This window comes from Bos indicus x Bos taurus, chromosome 10 (genome assembly GCF_003369695.1).
Source record: "Bos indicus x Bos taurus breed Angus x Brahman F1 hybrid chromosome 10, Bos_hybrid_MaternalHap_v2.0, whole genome shotgun sequence".
NCBI lineage: Eukaryota > Metazoa > Chordata > Mammalia > Artiodactyla > Bovidae > Bos > Bos indicus x Bos taurus.
This window is the reverse complement of record NC_040085.1, coordinates 6,343,089-6,363,340: the sequence shown is the minus strand read 5'-3', so window position 1 is coordinate 6,363,340 and position 20,252 is coordinate 6,343,089. Positions and strand designations below refer to the sequence as shown.

Genomic DNA, 20,252 nt, shown 5'->3' with positions numbered 1-20,252 from the left:
AAAAGAGTCTGGTCTTGAGGGTTTGTTAAGTAGAAGATACTTAGACTGCTTTGTCAACTAGTCTGTTTAACATAAAACCATATACCACTTGAAACTCTGTTTTCCTATAATCTGAGATTATTCAGAAGCTGGGCTTAAGTTGATACTGTTTTAAAGACATTGTAAACATGTGACTTCTATTTTTATGTATAATTTTTCTTGTATTTGTGCTAGAAGTCATATATATATATATATATAGTCCTATGGAATATCTGTTTTAATGTGTCAAAAAAAAAAAAACAAACCCTGAGGTAAAACTATCAAAAACTAGTAAAGTGAATATGTGCATATTGAAAATTTCCTCCCAAAATAGTATGTTTATATGCTGTAAGGTTGTGTGAACACAAAATGAATTTTTAGGAAAGTGAAAGAAAGTGAAGTCGCTCAGTCGTGTCTGACTCTGCGACCCCATGGACTGTAGCCTACCAGGCTCCTCTGTCCATGGGATGTTCCAGGCAAGAGTACTGAAGTGGGTTGCCATTGCCTTCTCTAGAGAATCTTCCCAACCCAGGGATCGAACCTGGGTCTCCTGCATTGTAGTCAGATGCTTTACCATCTGAGCCACCAGGAAGTCTGGATTTTTTTTTTTAGGAGTGTGTGCATATTTGTGTATGTTTCTTTGTGTGTGCTTAGTTGCTGAGTCATGTCTGACTCTTGGCGACCCCATGGACTGTAGCCCACCAGGCTCCTCTGTCCATGAGATTTTCCAAGGCAAGAAGCTGTAGTCAGTTGCCATTCCCTTCTCCAGGGAATCTTCCCCACCCAGGTCTCCTGCATTGCAGGCAGATTCTTCACTGTCTGAGCTACCAGGGAATAGTCTTTTCCTGTTTGCCTTACTAGCCTTTGTGGATGAAGCTTGATAAATATTAAGTAGTTAATATGACTAGTTTAAGAATTAAAATCCACTTGAATCCTATTAAAGCATTCAGAGTTACTTGGTGAACATATATAGTGTTTTAGTCTTCCAGATGTGTTAAATAATAAAGCATTTTAGCATCATTCAAATTATGAGCTGCTAAATTCAAGAGCTGATGAGCTAATATTTATTATTGTTTTTATAGGTCTAATTTGTAGATACCCTCAAGAAGATTACGAGTCATTCTCACTCCCAGAATCTGTTCCCCTGTTTTGTTTACCAATGGGCGCAACTATTGAATGTTGGCCATCAAATAGCAAATACCCCCTCCCTGTATTTTCTACATTCGTGTTAACTGGAGCCTCAGCTGAAAAGGTACTCTGTGTTTAACAAATGATATCTGCAGTTTTCTTGTACATTTTCAAGTCTTAAGTTTTATATGCAGTAACAATAGAAACAATAACTGGTTAAATTGGATAGATTATATGCACCTCTTTCACATTAAAATAACTGCATCTGGAGACATAGGAAAAGAAAATTTTCAGTCTGTCTCACATATCCAAATGCTTTTCTTGTGGATACAGCCAAAGATTTTTTTCATTATCAAATGATGATCCTGCATTGCTTCATTTTCTGTGTTACAAAAGTTTTAAAGTAATACTAAAGACTTTATTAAATATGCAGTGCTGTTTAGAACCATAGCCTATTATCGTTGAAATGGACTTTGATAATCTTGTAGTGCAATATCTTCATTTTATATATTGGGAAATTGAGGTCTAGAGAAATTCAGTGAATTGTCTGAAGTTGAAATTTGTATTTCCTTATCTAAAATTCTGTCCTGCTCTCTACTAAATAATTATTAGGTGGGCCAAAAAGTTTGTTTGGATTTTTCAGTAGCATCTTACAGAAAAACCCAAATGAACTTTCTGGCCAACTCATTGTTTTCAGTCATTTTCTTATAGAGAATAGCAACACAATTGCTGTCACTCTTTATGAAAAAACTTAATTAAACATATTGTTTTCCAGTAATAAGGGGACCCAACAGTTGCACTGTGTAGTTTTGTTGTTGTCGTCATCGATGTTTTAATGTACTTCAAGAAAGCAAGAGCAATGTCTCTTCACCACTGTCTCTGGTACCTGGCACCTTGCCTGCCTCATAGGCATATAATGGCTCATAATAGCTCATCCATTAAATATTTAACCAATAATGTGATTTGAGTAAATGATATAAGGCATATTTATCAAATATATTATCTCTTTTCCAGGTCTATGGTGCTGCTATTCAGTTTTATGAACCATACTCCGAGGAGAATCTCACAGAAAAACAGAGATTTCTTTTGGGTTTAGCATCATCAGCAAATGAGAAGTCTGATAGTTCCAAGACAATTCACACTAATAAATGCATCTGTCTTCTCTCTCACTGGCCTTTTTTTGACGCATTCAGGAAGTTTTTGACTTTTCTATATCGTTATTCCATCTCTGGACCTCACGTCCTTCCAATTGAGAAGTAAGTTAGCAGCCTTCTCGGTTCAAAATTTGGCAGCTCTTTCCACTGTGTATGGTATATTTGGACTGGTAATTGAATGGATTTTATTTGGAAACTAAATTTTTCAAGAGAAAAAAAGATTTGGTTGATTCAGTTATGTAATATTTCTCTTACTATAACTGTGTGTGTGTTTGTATTCAGCTGCTCAGTATGTCTGACTCTTTGCGACCCCATGAAATGTGACCTGCCAGGCTCCTCTGTCATGGGATTCTCCAGGCAAGGATACTGGAGTGGGGCTGCCATTTCCTCCTCCAAGGGATCTTCCCGACCCACATCACTTGCATTGGCAGGCGGGTTCCTTACCACTGAGCCATCTGGAAAGCCCCAATTAGATCTACAGTTTTGTTATTTTAGATAATTTTATTTCTGACAAAATGGCAGAAATGTTTCATTTTTTAATATCTTGTGAAGTTTGGAGATCCTAATTGGAATTTTTTTTTAAAGGTTTTGTGATTCTTATTTTACATATAATCTGGGCTTATTTTATTCCTTACTGTTTTTAGATATCTTAGATATCATTTAGATATCATTTTAGATATGCAGAGGCCTGGCGTGCTGCAGTCCATGGGGTCTCAAAGAGTGGGACACGACAGAGCAACTGAACTGAACTTAGATATTTTGGGCTTCCCTGGTGGCTCGGGAAACCTGAGTTCGACCCCTGGGCTGGAAAGATCCCCTGGAGAAGGAAATGGCAACCCATTCCAGTATTCTTGCCTGGGAAATAGCATGGACAGGGGAGCCTGGAGGGCTACAGTGCATGGGGTCGCGAAGAGTTGAGCACTTTCACTTTCACTTTAGATATTTTAGATACCATGCTCTTCTGATGTTTTCTATCCAGATGAAATTATCTCAGTTCTGCGGCCAAGATGATTTGGAAATAGTTTACAAGTAATATAGAAATAAAATAACTCTTTCTTTAAAATGATTGTTTACTATTGTTTCCTTTTTCCTTTTCCATGGTGTTCAAAACAAAACCCATCAATCTATCTTTTTATCTGTCTTCATCTGGGGAAAAAGCCCAAAAAATCAGCAATAGAATTTTTAACCTATTGTTAATCGAAAGTATATTATTCTTATTTTAGAAATAGTTAAACTCCTTCATTTTTCTGAAATACTCAATGGTTGCTTCATTTTTAAAATATGAGCAATTGACTAAAAATAAGTGTACTGCAGTACAAGAATTAGCTCCTTTGGTAATGTCCACATAAGGTAGAACTTACAGTGGCTTTTGAGACATTAATGACACAATTATTACTGGATATGAGAGAGTATTAATATGAAAATTTGGGGGCTGGGTTTATTCAGAAGGGACTTAAATGGTACAAATGATTTTGGTTGTTTGTTCACTTGTTTTTGTGGTAGCAGGGATTTCGAAATTATCGGTACACAGAGCTTTTGACTCAACATGAACTTGTGGTGACATGTTGACCTTTATAGCATATGGCATTCTCTTTGGAATCAATTAGGTTTTTGTTTGTTTGTTTTTAAGGCATATTTCTCATTTTATGCATAAAGTTCCTTTTCCATCTCCTCAGAGACCACGGATTCTAGTTCAGGTAAGATTTTCTTGATGTAAGTGCTCTATTGAATGATTATGGACTCTGTCAAAATGTAACCTAAGTATAACAGTTTTATAAGAGGAAAGAAACATCAAATGGAATCAAAAGAGAACCAGATGCTGCTTCATGCTGGAGTTTGGACCCTTATGATTTTATTAACTGCCTCTCAGCCAACATCTAATGTTTCCTCTTAGATAAAGGGTTGTAGACTTGAAGAAATAGACAGCAGTAGACATTTTGAACACATAAAAAGGGACTGCTTTCCTAAGTTTATTCTTGGTATTTAAAACTTTTGCCTTTGGCACTTACTCCCTAAGTTAAATGTATTAGAATAGATGAAAGAAAAAGTTGTGTGTTTTCCTAATTGCAGGAAGAATTGCTCACATCCTTGTGACGGGAAGTTTAAAGTGAACACAAATTATTTTCCCCATCTCTTGTCCCAGTTGACTTTATCTTTCCTTTTTTGTTTATGTTTCTTTTTTGTTTATAATCTTGATATGTAAGTTGTTTTTCTAATCTATTTAAGCATTATTTTTGAAGTGATCTTGAGAGAATATTTCATGTATTATCTCTGTATGTGCCTTATGGTATTTATCATAACCCTTAGTGGACTATCATTCAAAATTAGAAATCATTTATAAATAGATATTTAAGATTTCTGTAAATATGCATAAAATTTAAAATGTAGATTAATTGTATTAATATATTGATACAGATAAAGTGTCTAGAAAAATATCATTTTGATAAGCATTGTAAATAGTCTGCATATCTACATATCATCCCAAGTTCCTTCTTGATATTTAGTGCCAGAATATATATATATATAGCACATTCAGGTTGCATACATAAAAGATTTATCTTATAGCTGAAGTTGGCAAGTTTTTTCTATTGAGGACCAAACAGTAGATATTTCAAACTTTACAGGCTGTGTTGTCTCTCTGAAAACTGCTCAGCTCCGCTTTCACTGCACAAAAGCAGCTCTATGTAACATGTAAACAAATGTGCATGGCTCTATTTTGGTAAGACTTTATTTGTAAAAGCAGGTGGTCTGTGGATTTGCCCTGAGGCCATAGATTAACTAACCCTGGTTTTATGATATTAAATGAACAGTGTATTCTTTCAGTGCAGGTTTGTTAAAATGGCATCAGGGAAATGTTGAGGAACAGAATAAAAGAATATGGTTTAAAGTAAGAAGAATTAGTAGTTAGGGCAGTCATCAGGACAAGTCATCAGGACATATTTTTTAGGATCTTAGTAAGTGATTTAGACGATTCCTATACCTGGTGCATGGGAATATTGAAACTTTATGGGCATCATCTATATATGTGTGTGTGAAATTTTTTTTTACTGGAAGGTGGTATTTTAAAGTTAATCTTTATATTTGAAATACTTTATTTCATATTTATTTTCAGTTATCACCACATGATAATCTGATCCTCAGTCAGCCTGTTTCTTCACCTCTTCCACTAAGGCAAGTAAAACTTCATTGTGTTTCTCTAAATGTTTAGTGTAAACTAAAATAGCGTTCAAGTATTTTCTCTCTTTCCTAGGGAAAATTGCAAATGTTGATGGAAATACTTCTCATCTAATTGTTTCTTATTAAATTTCTTTTACTTAAAATTTAGGTTAAAGTTCTTGAAGAACACAGAAAAACTTTTACAATAGTGTTTGGTATTTTGCATATCCACTTAACTGTGATCAAGTGTGTACAACTGTTAATGCATAAATGAGTACATATGTCTATAGTTTATGAAAACGATTGTTTTTTAGCTTTAAATATCCTCTGAAAAATACTCATTTTAAAATTAACCCCCAAATAAAAAGTTACTTATAAATACTAGCCCATGGAATAGAATAATGTATTTCATCACCTTAAAAGTTCAGAGATTATGAAATATGTTTTTTCTAAAGTATCATTTCTTGATATTTAATTAGCCATGTACTTTTTCTAGCAGGGAAGTAGTTACAATATAATTAAGTTATTTGGTGGCACATACCTAAGGGAGAACAGCTGCCATCTTTGACGTTAATTTTGTAAGAATTGCAGATTATTTCATCACCAGGTCTTGGCCCTGGGTGACCAGTGTTTTCTTAACCTTTGTTTGAACTGAGAATAAACTAGAAATACTGAGACTACCAAGAGACTTTTTTTTTGGTAATGACTTTATTGATATATAATTCACATCCCATACAGTTCACCTAGTTAAATTGTACAATTCAATGAATATATTCACAGTGTTCTGCAACTATGACTGTAATCAACTTCAGAACATTGTTGTAGCTCCAAAAAACACCTGTATCTTTTAGCAGTTACCCTCCCTTACCTCTACCATCCCTGCAAATACAAACACACAGACACCGTCCCCAGCCCTAGGCAACTGCTTATCTACTTCTTTCTCTACAGATGTGCCTGTAATGGACACTTTGTATAAATGGAATCATATAACAACATTTTGTGTACGCATTGAATTCTTTACTTGAACATTATCTACATGGCAGATCATTTTATAGAAAAAAACAGATAAATTTTCATTTTCCATATTTAATACAAGGCAGAAGACGCAGATGACTTCAAAACCTCATAAAACTTCATTGTTTTCATAGTGTGTTTCGGATGCAGCGTTTTCCCTACAAAAGAGCAACAGATCAGATCAGATCAGTTGCTCAGTCGTGTCCAACTCTTTGCGACCCCGTGAATCGCAGCACGCCAGGCCTCCCTGTCCATCACCAACTCCTGGAGTTCACTGGGACTCATGTCCATCGAGTCAGCGATGCCATCCAGCCATCTCATCCTCTGTCGTCCCCTTCTCCTCCTGCCCCCAATCCCTCCCAGCATCAGAGTCTTTTCCAGTGAGTCAACTCTTAGCATGAGGTAGCCAAAGAACTAGAGTTTCAGCTTTAGCATCATTCCTTCCAAAGAAATCCCAGGGCTGACCTCCTTCAGAATGGACTGGTTGGATCTCCTTGCAGTCCAAGGGACTCTCAAGAGTCTTCTCCACACCACAGTTCAAAAGCATCAATTCTACGGCACTCAGCCTTCTTCACAGCCCAACTCTCACATCCATACATGATCACAGGAAAAACCATAGCCTTGACTAGACGGACCTTTGTTGGCAAAGGAATGTCTCTGCTTTTGAATATGCTATCTAGGTTGGTCATAACTTTCCTTCCAAGGAGTAAGCGTCTTTTAATTTCATGGCTGCAGTCACCATCTGTAGTGATTTTGGAGCCCAGAAAAACAAAGTCTGACACTGTTTCCACTGTTTCCCCATCTATTTCCCATGAAGTGGTGGGACCGGATGCCATGATCTTCGTTTTCTGAATGTTGAGCTTTAAGCCAACTTTTTCACTCTCCACTTTCACTTTCATCAAGAGGCTTTTGAGTTCCTCTTCACTTTCTGCCATAAGGGTGGTATCATCTGCATATCTGAGGTTATTGATATTTCTCCCCACAATCTTGATTCCAGTTTGTGTTTCTTCCAGTCCAGCGTTTCTCATGATGTACTCTGCATAGAAGTTAAATAAACAGGGTGACAATATACAGCCTTGACGAATTCCTTTTCCTATTTGGAACCAGTCTGTTGTTCCATGTCCAGTTCTAACTGTTGCTTCCTGACCTGCATACAAATTTCTCAAGAGGCAGATCAGGTGTTCTGGTATTCCCATCTCTTTCAGAATTTTCCACAGTTTATTGTGATGCACACAGTCAAAGGCTTTGGCATAGTCAATAAAGCAGAAATAGATGTTTTTCTGGAACTCTATTGCTTTTTCCATGATCCAGCGGATGTTGGCAATTTGACCTCTGGTTCCTCTGCCTTTTCTAAAACCAGCTTGCACATCAGGAAGTTCACGGTTCACATATTGCTGAAGCCTGGCTTGGAGAATTTTGAGCATTACTTTACTAGCGTGTGAGATGAGTGCAATTGTGCAGTAGTTTGAGCATTCTTTGTCATTGCCTTTCTTTGGGATTGGAATGAAAACTGACCTTTTCCAGTCCTGTGGCCACTGCTGAGTTTTCCAAATTTGCTGGCATATTGAGTGCAGCACTTTCACAGCATCATCTTTCAGGATTTGGAATAGCTCAACTGGAATTCCATCACCTCCACTAACTTTGTGTGTAGTGATGCTTTCTAAGGCCCACTTGACTTCACATTCCAGGATGTCTGGCTCTAGGTCAGTGATCACACCATCGTGATTATCTGGGTTGTGAAGATGTTTTTTGTACAGTTCTTCTGTGTGTTCTTGCCACCTCTTCTTAATATCTTCTGCTTCTGTTAAGTCCATACAATTTCTGTCCTTTATCGAGCTCATCTTTGCATGAAATGTTCCTTTGGCATCTCTGATTTTCTTGAAGAGATCCCTAGTCTTTCCCATTCTGTTGTTTTCCTCTATTTCTTTGCATTGATGGCTGAAGAAGGCTTTCTTATCTCTTCTTGCTATTCTTTGGAACTCTGCATTCAGATGTTTATATCTTTCCTTTTCTCCTTTGCTTTTCGCTTCTCTTCTTTTCACAGCTATTTGTAAGGCCTCCCCAGACAGCCATTTTGCTTTTTTGCATTTCTTTTCCATGGGGATGGTCTTGATCCCTGTCTCCTGTACAATGTCACGAACCTCAGTCCGTAGTTCATCAGGCACTCTGTCTATCAGATCTAGGCCCTTAAATCTATTTCTCACTTCCACTGTATAACCATAAGGGATTTGATTTAGGTCATACCTGAATGGTCTAGTGGTTTTCCCGACTTTCTTCAATTTAAGTCTGAATTTGGCAATAAGGAGTTCATGGTCTGAGCCACAGTCAGCTCCTGGTCTTGTTTTTGCTGACTGTATAGAGCTTCTCCATCTTTGGCTGCAAAGAATATAATCAATCTGATTTCAGTGTTGACCATCTGGTGATGTCCATATATAGAGTCTTCTCTTGTGTTGTTGGAAGAGGGTGTTTGTTATGACCAGTGCATTTTCTTAGCAAAACTCTATTAGTCTTTGCCCTGCCTCATTCCGTATTCCAAGGCCAAATTTGCATGTTACTCCAGGTGTTTCTTGACTTCCTACTTTTGCATTCCAGTCCCCTATAATGAAAAGGACATCTTTTTTGGGTGTTAGTTCTATCTTTAAAGTTGAATATATAATGTGAACTGTAACCCTACCCTAATCATAAACTTTTAAAAATTATTTTGTATAATGAGATTTTGGATCTCTATTTTTTAAATTATATCTCTTTGTTTGGATTTACAGTGGTGGCAAGTTTTCAACACTGCTCCAGAATTTAGGCCCTGAAAATGCTGTGACACTCCTGGTGTTTGCAGTAACAGAACATAAAATTCTCATTCATTCCTTACGGCCTTCCGTGCTTACCAGTGTGACAGAAGCATTAGTGTCTGTGAGTATCACGGTTTCTTCTTGGCGATCAGTTTCATTTTAAACTTAATTATTCATAAAATTTAAAGCTATTTCAATGCTTAACTAAAATCCAGAGTGTAATGAATTTTAATTTTCTGACCATTATCACTAATTGTAATTATTTAACAAGTATTAAACTACTTTAGATATAAATATTTAAAAGACAGTTTTCTATGTTGCCAATGAATTATGCTTCAATGTTAAAACAGCTAAATATTCTTTTATCTTTTATCCAAGATGATTTTCCCTTTCCACTGGCCATGCCCCTATGTTCCTCTCTGCCCACTGGCTTTAGCAGATGTCTTGAGTGCACCATGTCCATTCATAGTAGGAATTGATTCAAGATACTTTGATCTCTATGACCCTCCACCAGATGTCAGTTGTGTTGACCTAGATACCAACACCATTTCTCAGTAAGTTTGTTTCAGTGATTCTACATTCTGTGATTTGCAACTTCGTAGGTTTTTTTGTTTTTTGTGTTTTTTTGGTATATTTTGTGATAATAACTAGAATTCTTTTGAGCTATATTTTTTTTTATATTTGGGGTTTTTGCCATCTTTGAATCAGTTCTTACTATACTTTGATGAGATGGATTTAGTGTACTAGAGAAGGTTTTAATCCTCAGATATTTAAATATTTAAGAAATATTATAATCTTATGCCTTAGAAATTTATGTAAGGAATGTAAGGATTTTATAATTTTCTCTCTCTTTTTTGAAATAATATTTAAGTTGTACCTACTGTAACTATATAGCTTTTCTTTAATTCAGTATTTTCTCTTGTGTCCTTTCAGTTTAATCATACTTAAGCTCTTCAGGAAAGAGGAAATTGATGCAATACCACATTGCATCCACAGGACGTACTTAAAATAACTGCGAGTTACCCTGTTAATAAAACCCCAAAGCTAGCTAGTACCTTTTACAGTTTAATTCTTCAAATGTTAAAGTAACATCTCTCTTTTTTGGCCAGTTGTTAAATGTTACATGATATAATGTTTTTAAAAATTGAAATGCAGTGTTGTAAATAAGTGTATACTGTATCTATTATTGTAATAAATTACATTTCCCTTCTTTTTATACTTAATTTGTTAAAATAATTTTTTTCTTATTTTAACTTTCTGTTTTGATCACTAATGAGTTAAAAAAGTCAAAAAAACATTGAGTTGTTTGCACTCATCAGTGGTCTTCCTTCTTGGTTTTATCGCCCTTTCAAACCTATGGGAGGACTAAAACCAGTGAACTAATCACTTTCTACTTTCCTTCATCCTGAATTTCTGAAACCTCAACCTGAAATTTGAAAGAAAACTCCTGAATATGAAATTTGTTGTTTCCTTTCCCCTTCTCTGACTCATAAATACATAAAGAACATGTTATGAATGTCAAGTTTCTGAAGGGAAATTAATATCTAATAATGTACTAGGCATAAAACTGTATGCATAGCCTAAGGTATCTTTTATTATTCTCTGTATTTTGTGAGGTAGTTTTTACTAAGCATTCTGCCAGACAAATAAGAAAACCAAAACTTAAATTTTTAAGTAATTTATCAAAAGGCACATAACTTATACTCACAGGACTGATTTTGAAAACATCATGGTATGACTCCATAACTAGTACTTCGTCCACTAATTATTGGCTAACTAATTCTGTAATAGTAATCTTATAAATGGAACTCACCATGAGTAAAAATGCAAAAGGTTGTCATAGATTCAAACTTAGGTACTAGATAAAGCGCTTCTCCTCAGCTAAGTTTTAGAGTGATGCTATCAAGGGCAAGAGGAGGAAAATTATGTGAGTAAATAGTAGTAGTTCTATGTAATGAAATGATACCAAAATATTGTTCATTGATTTATGCTACAGACATCTCAAGTGTCCTTCCCTCCCACCTTTTTTTTTTGGCTAGGCACCGGGAATAAAAAAACAAACCAAATACATTCCTTTCTCTTAAATTGCTAATAATCTAGCAAGGGACACACAGTGAATGCTAAGGCACAGTGGGAGTGCTGTGTTTGAAACTTTCAGCAAGAAAATAATGCCAAGTATTTTTACATTGTGTTCTCACTTTAATACAGGGTTCTGTAGTCCTGTTCACATTCTCAATGAAATAAAATCTCACAGCAGGACATCTGCAGTTTGACCCTGCCCTGTCTGTATTTTTTTTCTCATTGTGGAAAGATAGGGTAGATTCCAAGACAATTCTTTGTCAGCTTAAGCTTTCCCATCCACTCGTTTTTTCTTTGTTTAGTTTGTGGAGTTTTATTTGCGCTTTTTGTTCTGTGGGAAATTTAGGGAGCATTAAAAAAAACAACAGTTCAGCATGTTCCATTTAACACCTGCACTGTGTTGTTGAGTTTGGTGGTTAGAACATAAGTGATTTACTTTTGTTCTCCTTTTTCTCTACATTTTTTCAAGTTTCCTAAAATGAGTGTTTATTGCTTTTGAAATAGTAAAAAGTTTTAATAAATAGAGAATGGAATCAACAAAGTTATAGTTAAGTCCAGAAGCTTTACCACATTTTATCACCATGCTTTTTTCTTTTTATGTTCCATCTATAGTTTAGGGAGCAACTGTGTGGTGATAGTTGTGATAAAGCAGATGACTGGAGTTCATCATAGAAACAAAGATATCAGTCAGATATCTTCTTCTATAGTTATAAAAGTATTTGGGGATGTTATACTTCTTTCAAATAATCTAACATTATAGATTATTTCTTTTCTGAAAGAAACTAAATTTTACTTATTTTTTAGGGAACTAAGAAACTAAATATTGAATATATCAAAGTATTTTGATAAGGTTTATGGATCCTTCGGTGAACTCCAGGAGTTGGTGATGGACAGGGAGGCCTGGCGTGCTGCGATTCATGGGGTCGCAAAGAGTTGGACACAACTGAGCAACTGATCTGATGGATCCTAAGTTCACTGAATGTATTCTAGAGTGCTTTGTCTTAGAGTCTATAAGAAAAAAACAAAACAAAACAAAAGTCCCAATAGTAGGATTTCCCCAATATTTAAGTGTCTGAAGACTCTAAATGAGCTTAAGGGTAATGTGTGCAGGCGCGTATGTTCAGTCGTGTCCGACTCTTTGTGGCCGTATGGACTGTAGCCCACCAGCCTCCTCTGTTCATGGGATTTTCCAGGCAAGAATACTGGAGTAGGTTGCCGTTTCCTCCTTTGGGGGATCTGATGACCACCACATTAAATTTTGGAGTGATTTTGCACATGATTCCAGTGCAAGTGGAATTGACTCAGTATCAACATAAGTATACGTTTTTGAGCTATATTTAATACAAAGTTCTACCCTCAAAATAAAAATTAATTTTACAACGTTAAGCAGTCCATTTACACCTGAAGTATTTTTCTCCTGTTAACAAGAATATTCTGTATGCTTTATTTTCATTCAATGTGTTTTCTCTTTTCCCCTTTTTATGAATAACAGGTATATACCTGCCCCACCTCTCCCCATGTTAATCTGACAAATATATTATTGTTATCATTTAATCTCAGAACTGGTGACAAGAAAAATGTAGCCTGGAAGATACTTCCAAAGAAACCATGTAAAAATCTGATGAACACACTGAATAATTTGCATCAACAACTGGCAAAATGTAAGTGTATAATTTAATTAATGGAAGTAATTTAATCTGAAGAAAAGTCTCCAATTACTTTGCCTTACTTGTTAAAGGATAGTTTTATCTAAAAGAAAATTTTTTAGAATAAGCATTAAAGCAAGTTTTTAGAAACCGAATGGGAGATTTTATGAAGTTTATATCATAATAAAATTCAAAAAGAGGTTAAGGTGGTTATTTTCAAATACTATGGAAAAATACTAGTTTCTACTTATGTGTTTTCTTTGTACATAAAATAGAAAGTTAGTTTTGAAAGTCTGAGACAGATGGTTTAAATTACATTAGAAAATGCTGATGATTTCCATGGGGTGGGAGCATGGTCATATGCTTTTCACCTTTGGTAGATCTTAATGCTGTGGCCTACCTCAAATAATTTGAAAACAAAAGTTTGCCAAAAGCATTCAGAAATTAAAGTGAAAATTGATTGGCATATTTCAGTTCAAAGCTTACATAAGAGTATCTTGATAGTGATCCAGAATTACCGATAAAAGGAATTTAAGCCTTCAATTTATCTAAGCTTCTTACTGTTTTATAACAACAGTCCATTCAGGGTTCATAATTTGATGCTGTTGTATGAAAAGTGGTCAGTAATGATGTAGCAATATTTGAGGTTCTCATTTATGCATTAAGTGAAATATAAACATGGGAGGAGGCCTGCATCCTCAAGAGTTCAGGGCACCTTAGTATTGCTGGAAGGAGACACAGGAAAAGACAGTGTTTACAAAGCAAACCTTACAACAAGTAGATAATTCAAAAGTGGCTCAAAGTACTGGGATATGAAAAAACATGACATCAAGCAGAAAAAAATTTATCCTATGGAACAAATAAATTACATATGGAATTCTATTTAATCTACTTAACTGCTTTCTAAAAGTTCATGAGCTTCTTTTGAATAGCTGAGAAGTCCAGCAGTTTTTATGGCAATATTCAAACATTATTAAAATAAGTGAAATAGCCCATCCAGCTCTACTGAAGGGCAGAATCCAAAGCTTAAAATTACAGGCTTAAAAAATACTGATATTATTTAGGATTATATATCACTTTACAGCTTCAGAGCACTTTCACATACATTCTTTTGTTTTTACAAATATGGAGATAATAAATTTGAGGGAGGTAGCTTGTCAGATATCATACAGTTAATAAGGATGAAGCTAAGATTAAAACCTAGGTCTTCCATTCCAGTGCCCATTTTCTTTTTTGCTTTCTTAGACAATAAGAATGTCACAAAAACTTCCTAAGATGACTTATTGTTCCTCGTATTTTAAAAAGTTTTTACATTTTGAAGCAGTCACAAACATTGTTCCTTTGACTTTTTGAGAATAGATGTCCGCATCATCTCCAAATGGAATGTATATTTCCTACCAGCCAGTACATTCTCCTACGTCACTGCTGTATGCAATAACCGTGACAATCAGGAGATTAACATTGAGCATTGCTACCGTCCTTAGACCAATTCCAAGTTTTAGTGTATGTTAAGGAGTTATGTAAACAATGGTTGAAGTAGCTTGAGCTCTTTTGAAAACTCAACACATTTATTATTTTTCTTTCAAATTTATTGAGATATAATTGAGATACAGGACTGTGTAAGGTGTATAGCATAATGACTTGAATCACATATGCAACAGATTTATAATTGATACCATTATGAACCTTAGTTTTGACAGTTCTGGAGAAAACATTAACACTGTATTTCTTCACAGTACAGCAGAGACCAAGAGATGATGGACTTATGGACTTAGCAATGAATGATTATGACTTTAATTCTGGAAAGAGGTTGCACATGATAGACTTGGAAATCCAAGAGGCATTTTTGTGTTTCATGGCCTCTATTTTAAAAGGTTATAGATCATACTTAAGACCAATAACTCAAGCCCCATCTGAGACAGCCACAGATGCAACTTCTCTTTTTGCTCTACAAGGTAAGTGATTATATAGTACTACAGCTTTCATGTTATTGAGCTTAACTTTGTGATGATTGCTTTCTGGGTTAGTAACTCATATTTCGGAGAAGGCAATGGCACCCCACTCCAGTACTCTTGCCTGGAAAATCCCATGGACGGAGGAGCCTGGTAGGCTGCAGTCCATGGGGTCACGAAGAGTCAGACATGACTGAGCGACTTCACTTTCACTTTTTACTTTCATGCATTGGAGAAGGAAATGGCAACCCACTCCACAGTGTTCTTGCCTGGAGAATCCCAGGGACAGGGGAGCCTGGTGGGCTGCCGTCTATGGGGTCGCACAGAGTCGGACACGACTGAAGCGACTTAGCAACAGTAGCAGCAGCAGCTCATATTTATTAACATGTACTTGTCTATTTCAGCAGTATGTGTCTGTCAACTCAGTTGGTAATCCATTTCCATAGAATTAGTTATTTCTCAGGCACATTAAATACAATCCCAGTAGCAAAATACACAGAAGAGACTGTTTGACAAGTACCACTGTACTCTGTTGTGTCACAGTGTGTTAAGATACTGATGCTTTCAGCTTTCAGGGCAGCCAAGCAGTGTCGGGCAAGCATAGGAGCCCCTGGATTGGAGGATTTAAAAGATTCCTTTCAAAGCAATAGGTTCAGGTTCCTTTCCTATTGCTATCTTTGTCAGGTCATGTCTCGTTCAGGAGTCTGTTTCTTTTTCTGCAAAACAGTAGAGTGTGGAGGGTATAGATGACATGTTTGATCTAGTTCCTGCTAGCTCAAAAGTTCTCTGAACCTATGAATGTATTATATATACTAACATTGCAAATTTATGTTGAACAGCTTTCTTAAGAAGTCGGGACCGGTCACATCAGAAATTCTATAACATGATGACCAAAACACAAATGTTTATTCGCTTCATTGAGGAATGTTCTTTCGTCAGTGATAAAGATGCAAGTCTGGCGTTTTTTGATGATTGTGTAGATAAAGTAAGTCATATAGTATGTCTACAGTGCCCTAACTTATTTTGTGTGACTATTATAAATGTTTTGAGTTACAGTTTCTATTTATAACTTAACCAGCTTTTAACAAAATTTTAATTAATTCCATTTAATCACTGACCCTTTATTATGAAGGTTTTGGTGGCCTCCTAGATGTTATGGAACTTATAACTTTGCAGGATTTTACTAAATTGTGAGTTTTATTTTAGCAACCATGTCTGTAACCCTTCCTGTCCATGTATAGACTAAGGAGATTTTATCCAAGTCTGTGGACCTCTAACTTGAGCATCCTTAATTTTCACCTCTCCTTTTGGTCTGAAGTGGATTGTCACACACTGAGAGTAGGAGTAGAACATAACATTTCACCTGAACATTTCTACAATTTGGGAGTGCATTTGTAGCATAAATTAAGTGAATGAATTCTATTACATTCATCTGTGAAGCCTTCCCTTCCCCTGTAGTCCACTGTCATTAGTGAGGTAGAGCAAAGTGAGTATTCGTGCTGGATAGAGAGGAGCTTGGGGAACAGTGCCCCAGAGAGGGGTGCCAGAATCTGAGTGGGTGAAGGAGGAGCAGCTGAGCATGGAGTGTTGGAGCCCAAGACGGTGAGGAGAGCATTCATCCATGCAAGGGTAGCATGGGGGAGTCAGAGGACGAGCAGGATGAAGAGAGTGTCCATGCTGGAGGACAGACTGTTCCAAGGGGTCAGAACCTAAACAGGTTAGGTTCATGTAGACATGAGGACAGCAGAGAGTATCAGGGTCTAAGCAAGGCAGAGTCTGAGTGTTCCCATTGGGTGGTGCCAGCAAATGAGGTATCAGAGTTTGATCTGGAAATTAGAACATGTGAGGCATAATTGATGTGGAAAAATACTGTTTCTGGTGCTGATAGAGAGTTGACAAACTTAAGAAGCCCAGAAATAACCACCCTAGTCCTTGAAATGCTTTGCTTTGCTTGCTTAGTTGCTCAGTCATGTGCGACTCTTGAGACACTATGGACTGTAGCCCACCAGGCTCCTCTGTCCGTGGGATTTTTCAGGTAAGAATACTGGAGCAGGATGCCATTTCCTCCTCCAGGGGATCTTCCCAACCCAGGGGTCAAACCCGAATCTCCCTGCATTGCAGGTGGATTCTTTACCTGCTGAGCCATCAGCAAAACCCTGAAATCCTTTGGAATAGGGAAAAGGTGGATATATGCCAATATTTTCTTAGAACTCAAAATTCATTTTCTCATAGAAACACTGATATACATGGTGACTGTCTGTAGTTCAGATGGTGCATGGCTAGAGTGTTGTGCCAGAAATATGTATTAAGTTTCTTTTTGGTGGATTGGTATTCTAACCACCATTTAGAACAAATTTTTAGAGTCTAGATTTATTGTAATAAATATATAAATGATAAATGCACTTTTGAAGTGTACAGTTTGATAAGTTTTGGCAAATATAGATTTCCATGTAACCATGACCCCAAAACATAGAACATTTCTATCACCCCAAAAAGGATATTGTTTTTTGGGGAAATTCATTTTTTGTAGTTTGAATAACCTATATAAATAAGACAGACTTTTAGAACCCTGCTTTTTTGTAAGCTGAGTTCTGCCTTGAAGTCCTGTTTATTTGGAGACGTAACATTATAGCTCCTTGATAGTTTTGTCTTCATTGTAGCATTATACTAAGAATGTGCTTTTCAATATTTTAATTAAATTTTTAAGTTTGCCTTTTTTTGGTGCTTTTAAAGTTAAATATTAGTAGAAAGAATAAATAAATAGAAAAGGTGTACAATGAATAAAAGTATGCTTTAAAGAATCTCTCTAAATCCTTTTTTATAGGAATAATTCTGTTGGTTTTTTAAATAAAAATGTTTCTGACTAACATGCTCTTTGAATGTTTTTCCTCTGTAGTGCTTGGCTTCCTCTATGGTGCTGAGCTTCCCTTGGGAACAATGGCATATATTAATAATTGGGTAACAATTGTTCCTTGTGCCAAGTCAACTGAATCATAAGGGACCAAATTAGTGACAGCGTTTGCTAATAGCCTGCTTTAGCCAATAAATTTATGAATCTACATAGGAACACTGAATTAGTTGGAAGGATCCAATTAGCAGTGCAGAAAAGAAAATCTTGTATTGTTCCCTTTGACTTCTTGCTCATTTTGTGTATCTTGCTTTCACAAGTTTGTATTTCGGCTAAAAACTCATATAATGGTATCACATGGTTTTAAAAAATTCTTACAATATTGTAAGACATACAGGATTTATAATTTTGCTAGATACTTAGGGTATCATGTTTGAAGAAGGATATTTTATTACTGAAAGTTTCTGTATTGTCTAGGATTTTCTTTTTTTTTTAACTTAAATGTATTTACTTTAATTAGAGGCTAATTACTTTACATAATTGTATTGGTTTTGCCATAGGATTTTCTGAAAATAGGTTACTTACTATTTAGTTGATAAAAGTTAGTGTGAAGCATGATTGACTTAAAGAATATAAATTCTGAGAAGTCTCAAAAAAGGAACAACCCAATTAAGTGTATAATTATTGTGTCTAGGCAGATTGTTTCCCTAAAATGCTCTTTACCTATTCAAAGTCTGGATCCAACAAAATATCACTTACATATAGTAGATTCATATGGTACTTAAGAATTTTGATGATTACTAAGAAAGTCAAAACTGGGAAATTTACTCACTAAAACATAGTTACTTGTATTTGCTTTATTATAATTCAAGGAACTCTTATTAGAGAAAATAATAAAATGTCAAAAATTCAAAGTGGATCTTTTTCTTAGTTAAAAGTGATTTTATTTGTGATATCATAAAATATATCTTAATAGAGGTTAATTGCATTCCTAGTATTAAGCAGAACTCTCTGAAATAGTAAATAATTGTACAGTGCTGTTACTGTTTTTCATATTTTAATGGCATAGTTTCAGTGCATTAAGCATAGAAAGTCAGTGATTGCTTTTAATGGTTTTTGAATATCAATAATACTTTTAAAATAGACATTCATATGGGATTATTCCTTTAGCTAAGTGACTCTGAGCTTAATTTTTTTTAAGTGAACAGATCCCCTCTGGCAGTCTGGCTATGAAAACTAAATAATATCAGATATTCATTAAGTGCTTCAGCCAATCCTTCAGCCAGTCAATGACTAACATTGAACAAAAATTAGACATATTGCTCTTTTGATCTTAGCCTATCCAAACAGAAAACATTTGATCAACTTTAAAAAACCTTGAGTGGGTAAAGCTGACTAGGACTAAGAAAAACAATATATGAGAATTATTTGTGTTTCATTTATGACTAATTTGAAAGCCATGTGTTCTTTTTCTTCATATGATTGTATTTTAAATCCTTACAATCTGTTCCTATAGGATGGAGCTTAACTGAAAGCAGTTTGTGTAACAAATAGTCTGGTAAGGTTTTTCTTGGTCTCCCAAGCATCCCTCTGCAGTGTTTTCTGAGCATATTAATGTCTTGTGAAAAAATACGAAGAGAATATGAAAATTATTTTAATTTTATCCTGCCGTGGGTGTTGGATTTCTTTTTTCTCCCAATAGAGACAGATGTCACTATGTTTTCCAAAAGACAGAAATGCCCAACTGATAAATGAAGCATTTATTACATGGTAGTTTTTGTAATGTTGAAATGGGATTTTATTAGGAGACAAGCTAAGGGAAGTTATCCCAAGGTACGGAATTTACAGAGCACAATTTTAATATTTTAGTAGACTTTACAATACTTAGAGCAGTTGTCCATGTCCATAGGTTTTTTCCTATGCAAACAAAGGGACCGGTCTGACAGGGAGAAGCTGATAAATAAATAAAATAAAAATTTTAAAACACCTAATGCTCACAGACAGACAGTTCTCTTATAATATTCCATTATGAAGACTGGAGTGGTTGGTTTCCAGCTTCCTTTCCAGTGTCCTTTGGTATTGGTTGTAACCTTTTTATTGTGGTTCATCTCTTCTACTTCATTATCACTGTTACTGTTATAATTACATTAACCTCTTTTCATCTACATAAAAATGTTTGCATATCATATAGAGCTTCCATCTTCATTCTGGGGTTGCCCATGGATGCTCTGGGGTTGCCCGTGGACAGGACTAGAAAAGGTCAGTTTTCACTCCAATCCCAAAGAAAGGCAATGCCAAAGAATGTTCAAACTACCACACAGTTGCACTCATCTCACACACTAGCAGAGTAATGCTCAAAATTCTCCAAGCCAGGCTTCAACAGTATGTGAACCACGAACTTCCAGATGTTCAAGCTGGTTTTAGAAAAGGCAGAGGAACCAGAGATCAAATTGCCAACGTCTGTTGGATCA

The 20,252-nt window shown here is 35.7% G+C and overlaps 1 protein-coding gene across 7 annotated transcripts in view; it reads left to right on the top strand.

Moving 5' to 3' along the window:
* Positions 1-20,252, top strand: part of DENND4A (DENN domain containing 4A) — a 120,637-nt gene that overhangs the window by 54,535 nt on the left and 45,850 nt on the right. For all 7 annotated transcript variants that reach the window (XM_027553005.1, XM_027553009.1, XM_027553006.1 and 4 more), the window contains 9 exons: positions 1,101-1,270; positions 2,161-2,402; positions 3,931-3,997; positions 5,413-5,471; positions 9,233-9,377; positions 9,635-9,810; positions 12,896-12,996; positions 14,718-14,936; positions 15,773-15,918. In XM_027553005.1, coding sequence (XP_027408806.1) covers positions 1,101-1,270; positions 2,161-2,402; positions 3,931-3,997; positions 5,413-5,471; positions 9,233-9,377; positions 9,635-9,810; positions 12,896-12,996; positions 14,718-14,936; positions 15,773-15,918 — 1,325 coding nt within the window. The remainder of the gene's footprint in view (positions 1-1,100; positions 1,271-2,160; positions 2,403-3,930; positions 3,998-5,412; positions 5,472-9,232; positions 9,378-9,634; positions 9,811-12,895; positions 12,997-14,717; positions 14,937-15,772; positions 15,919-20,252) is intronic.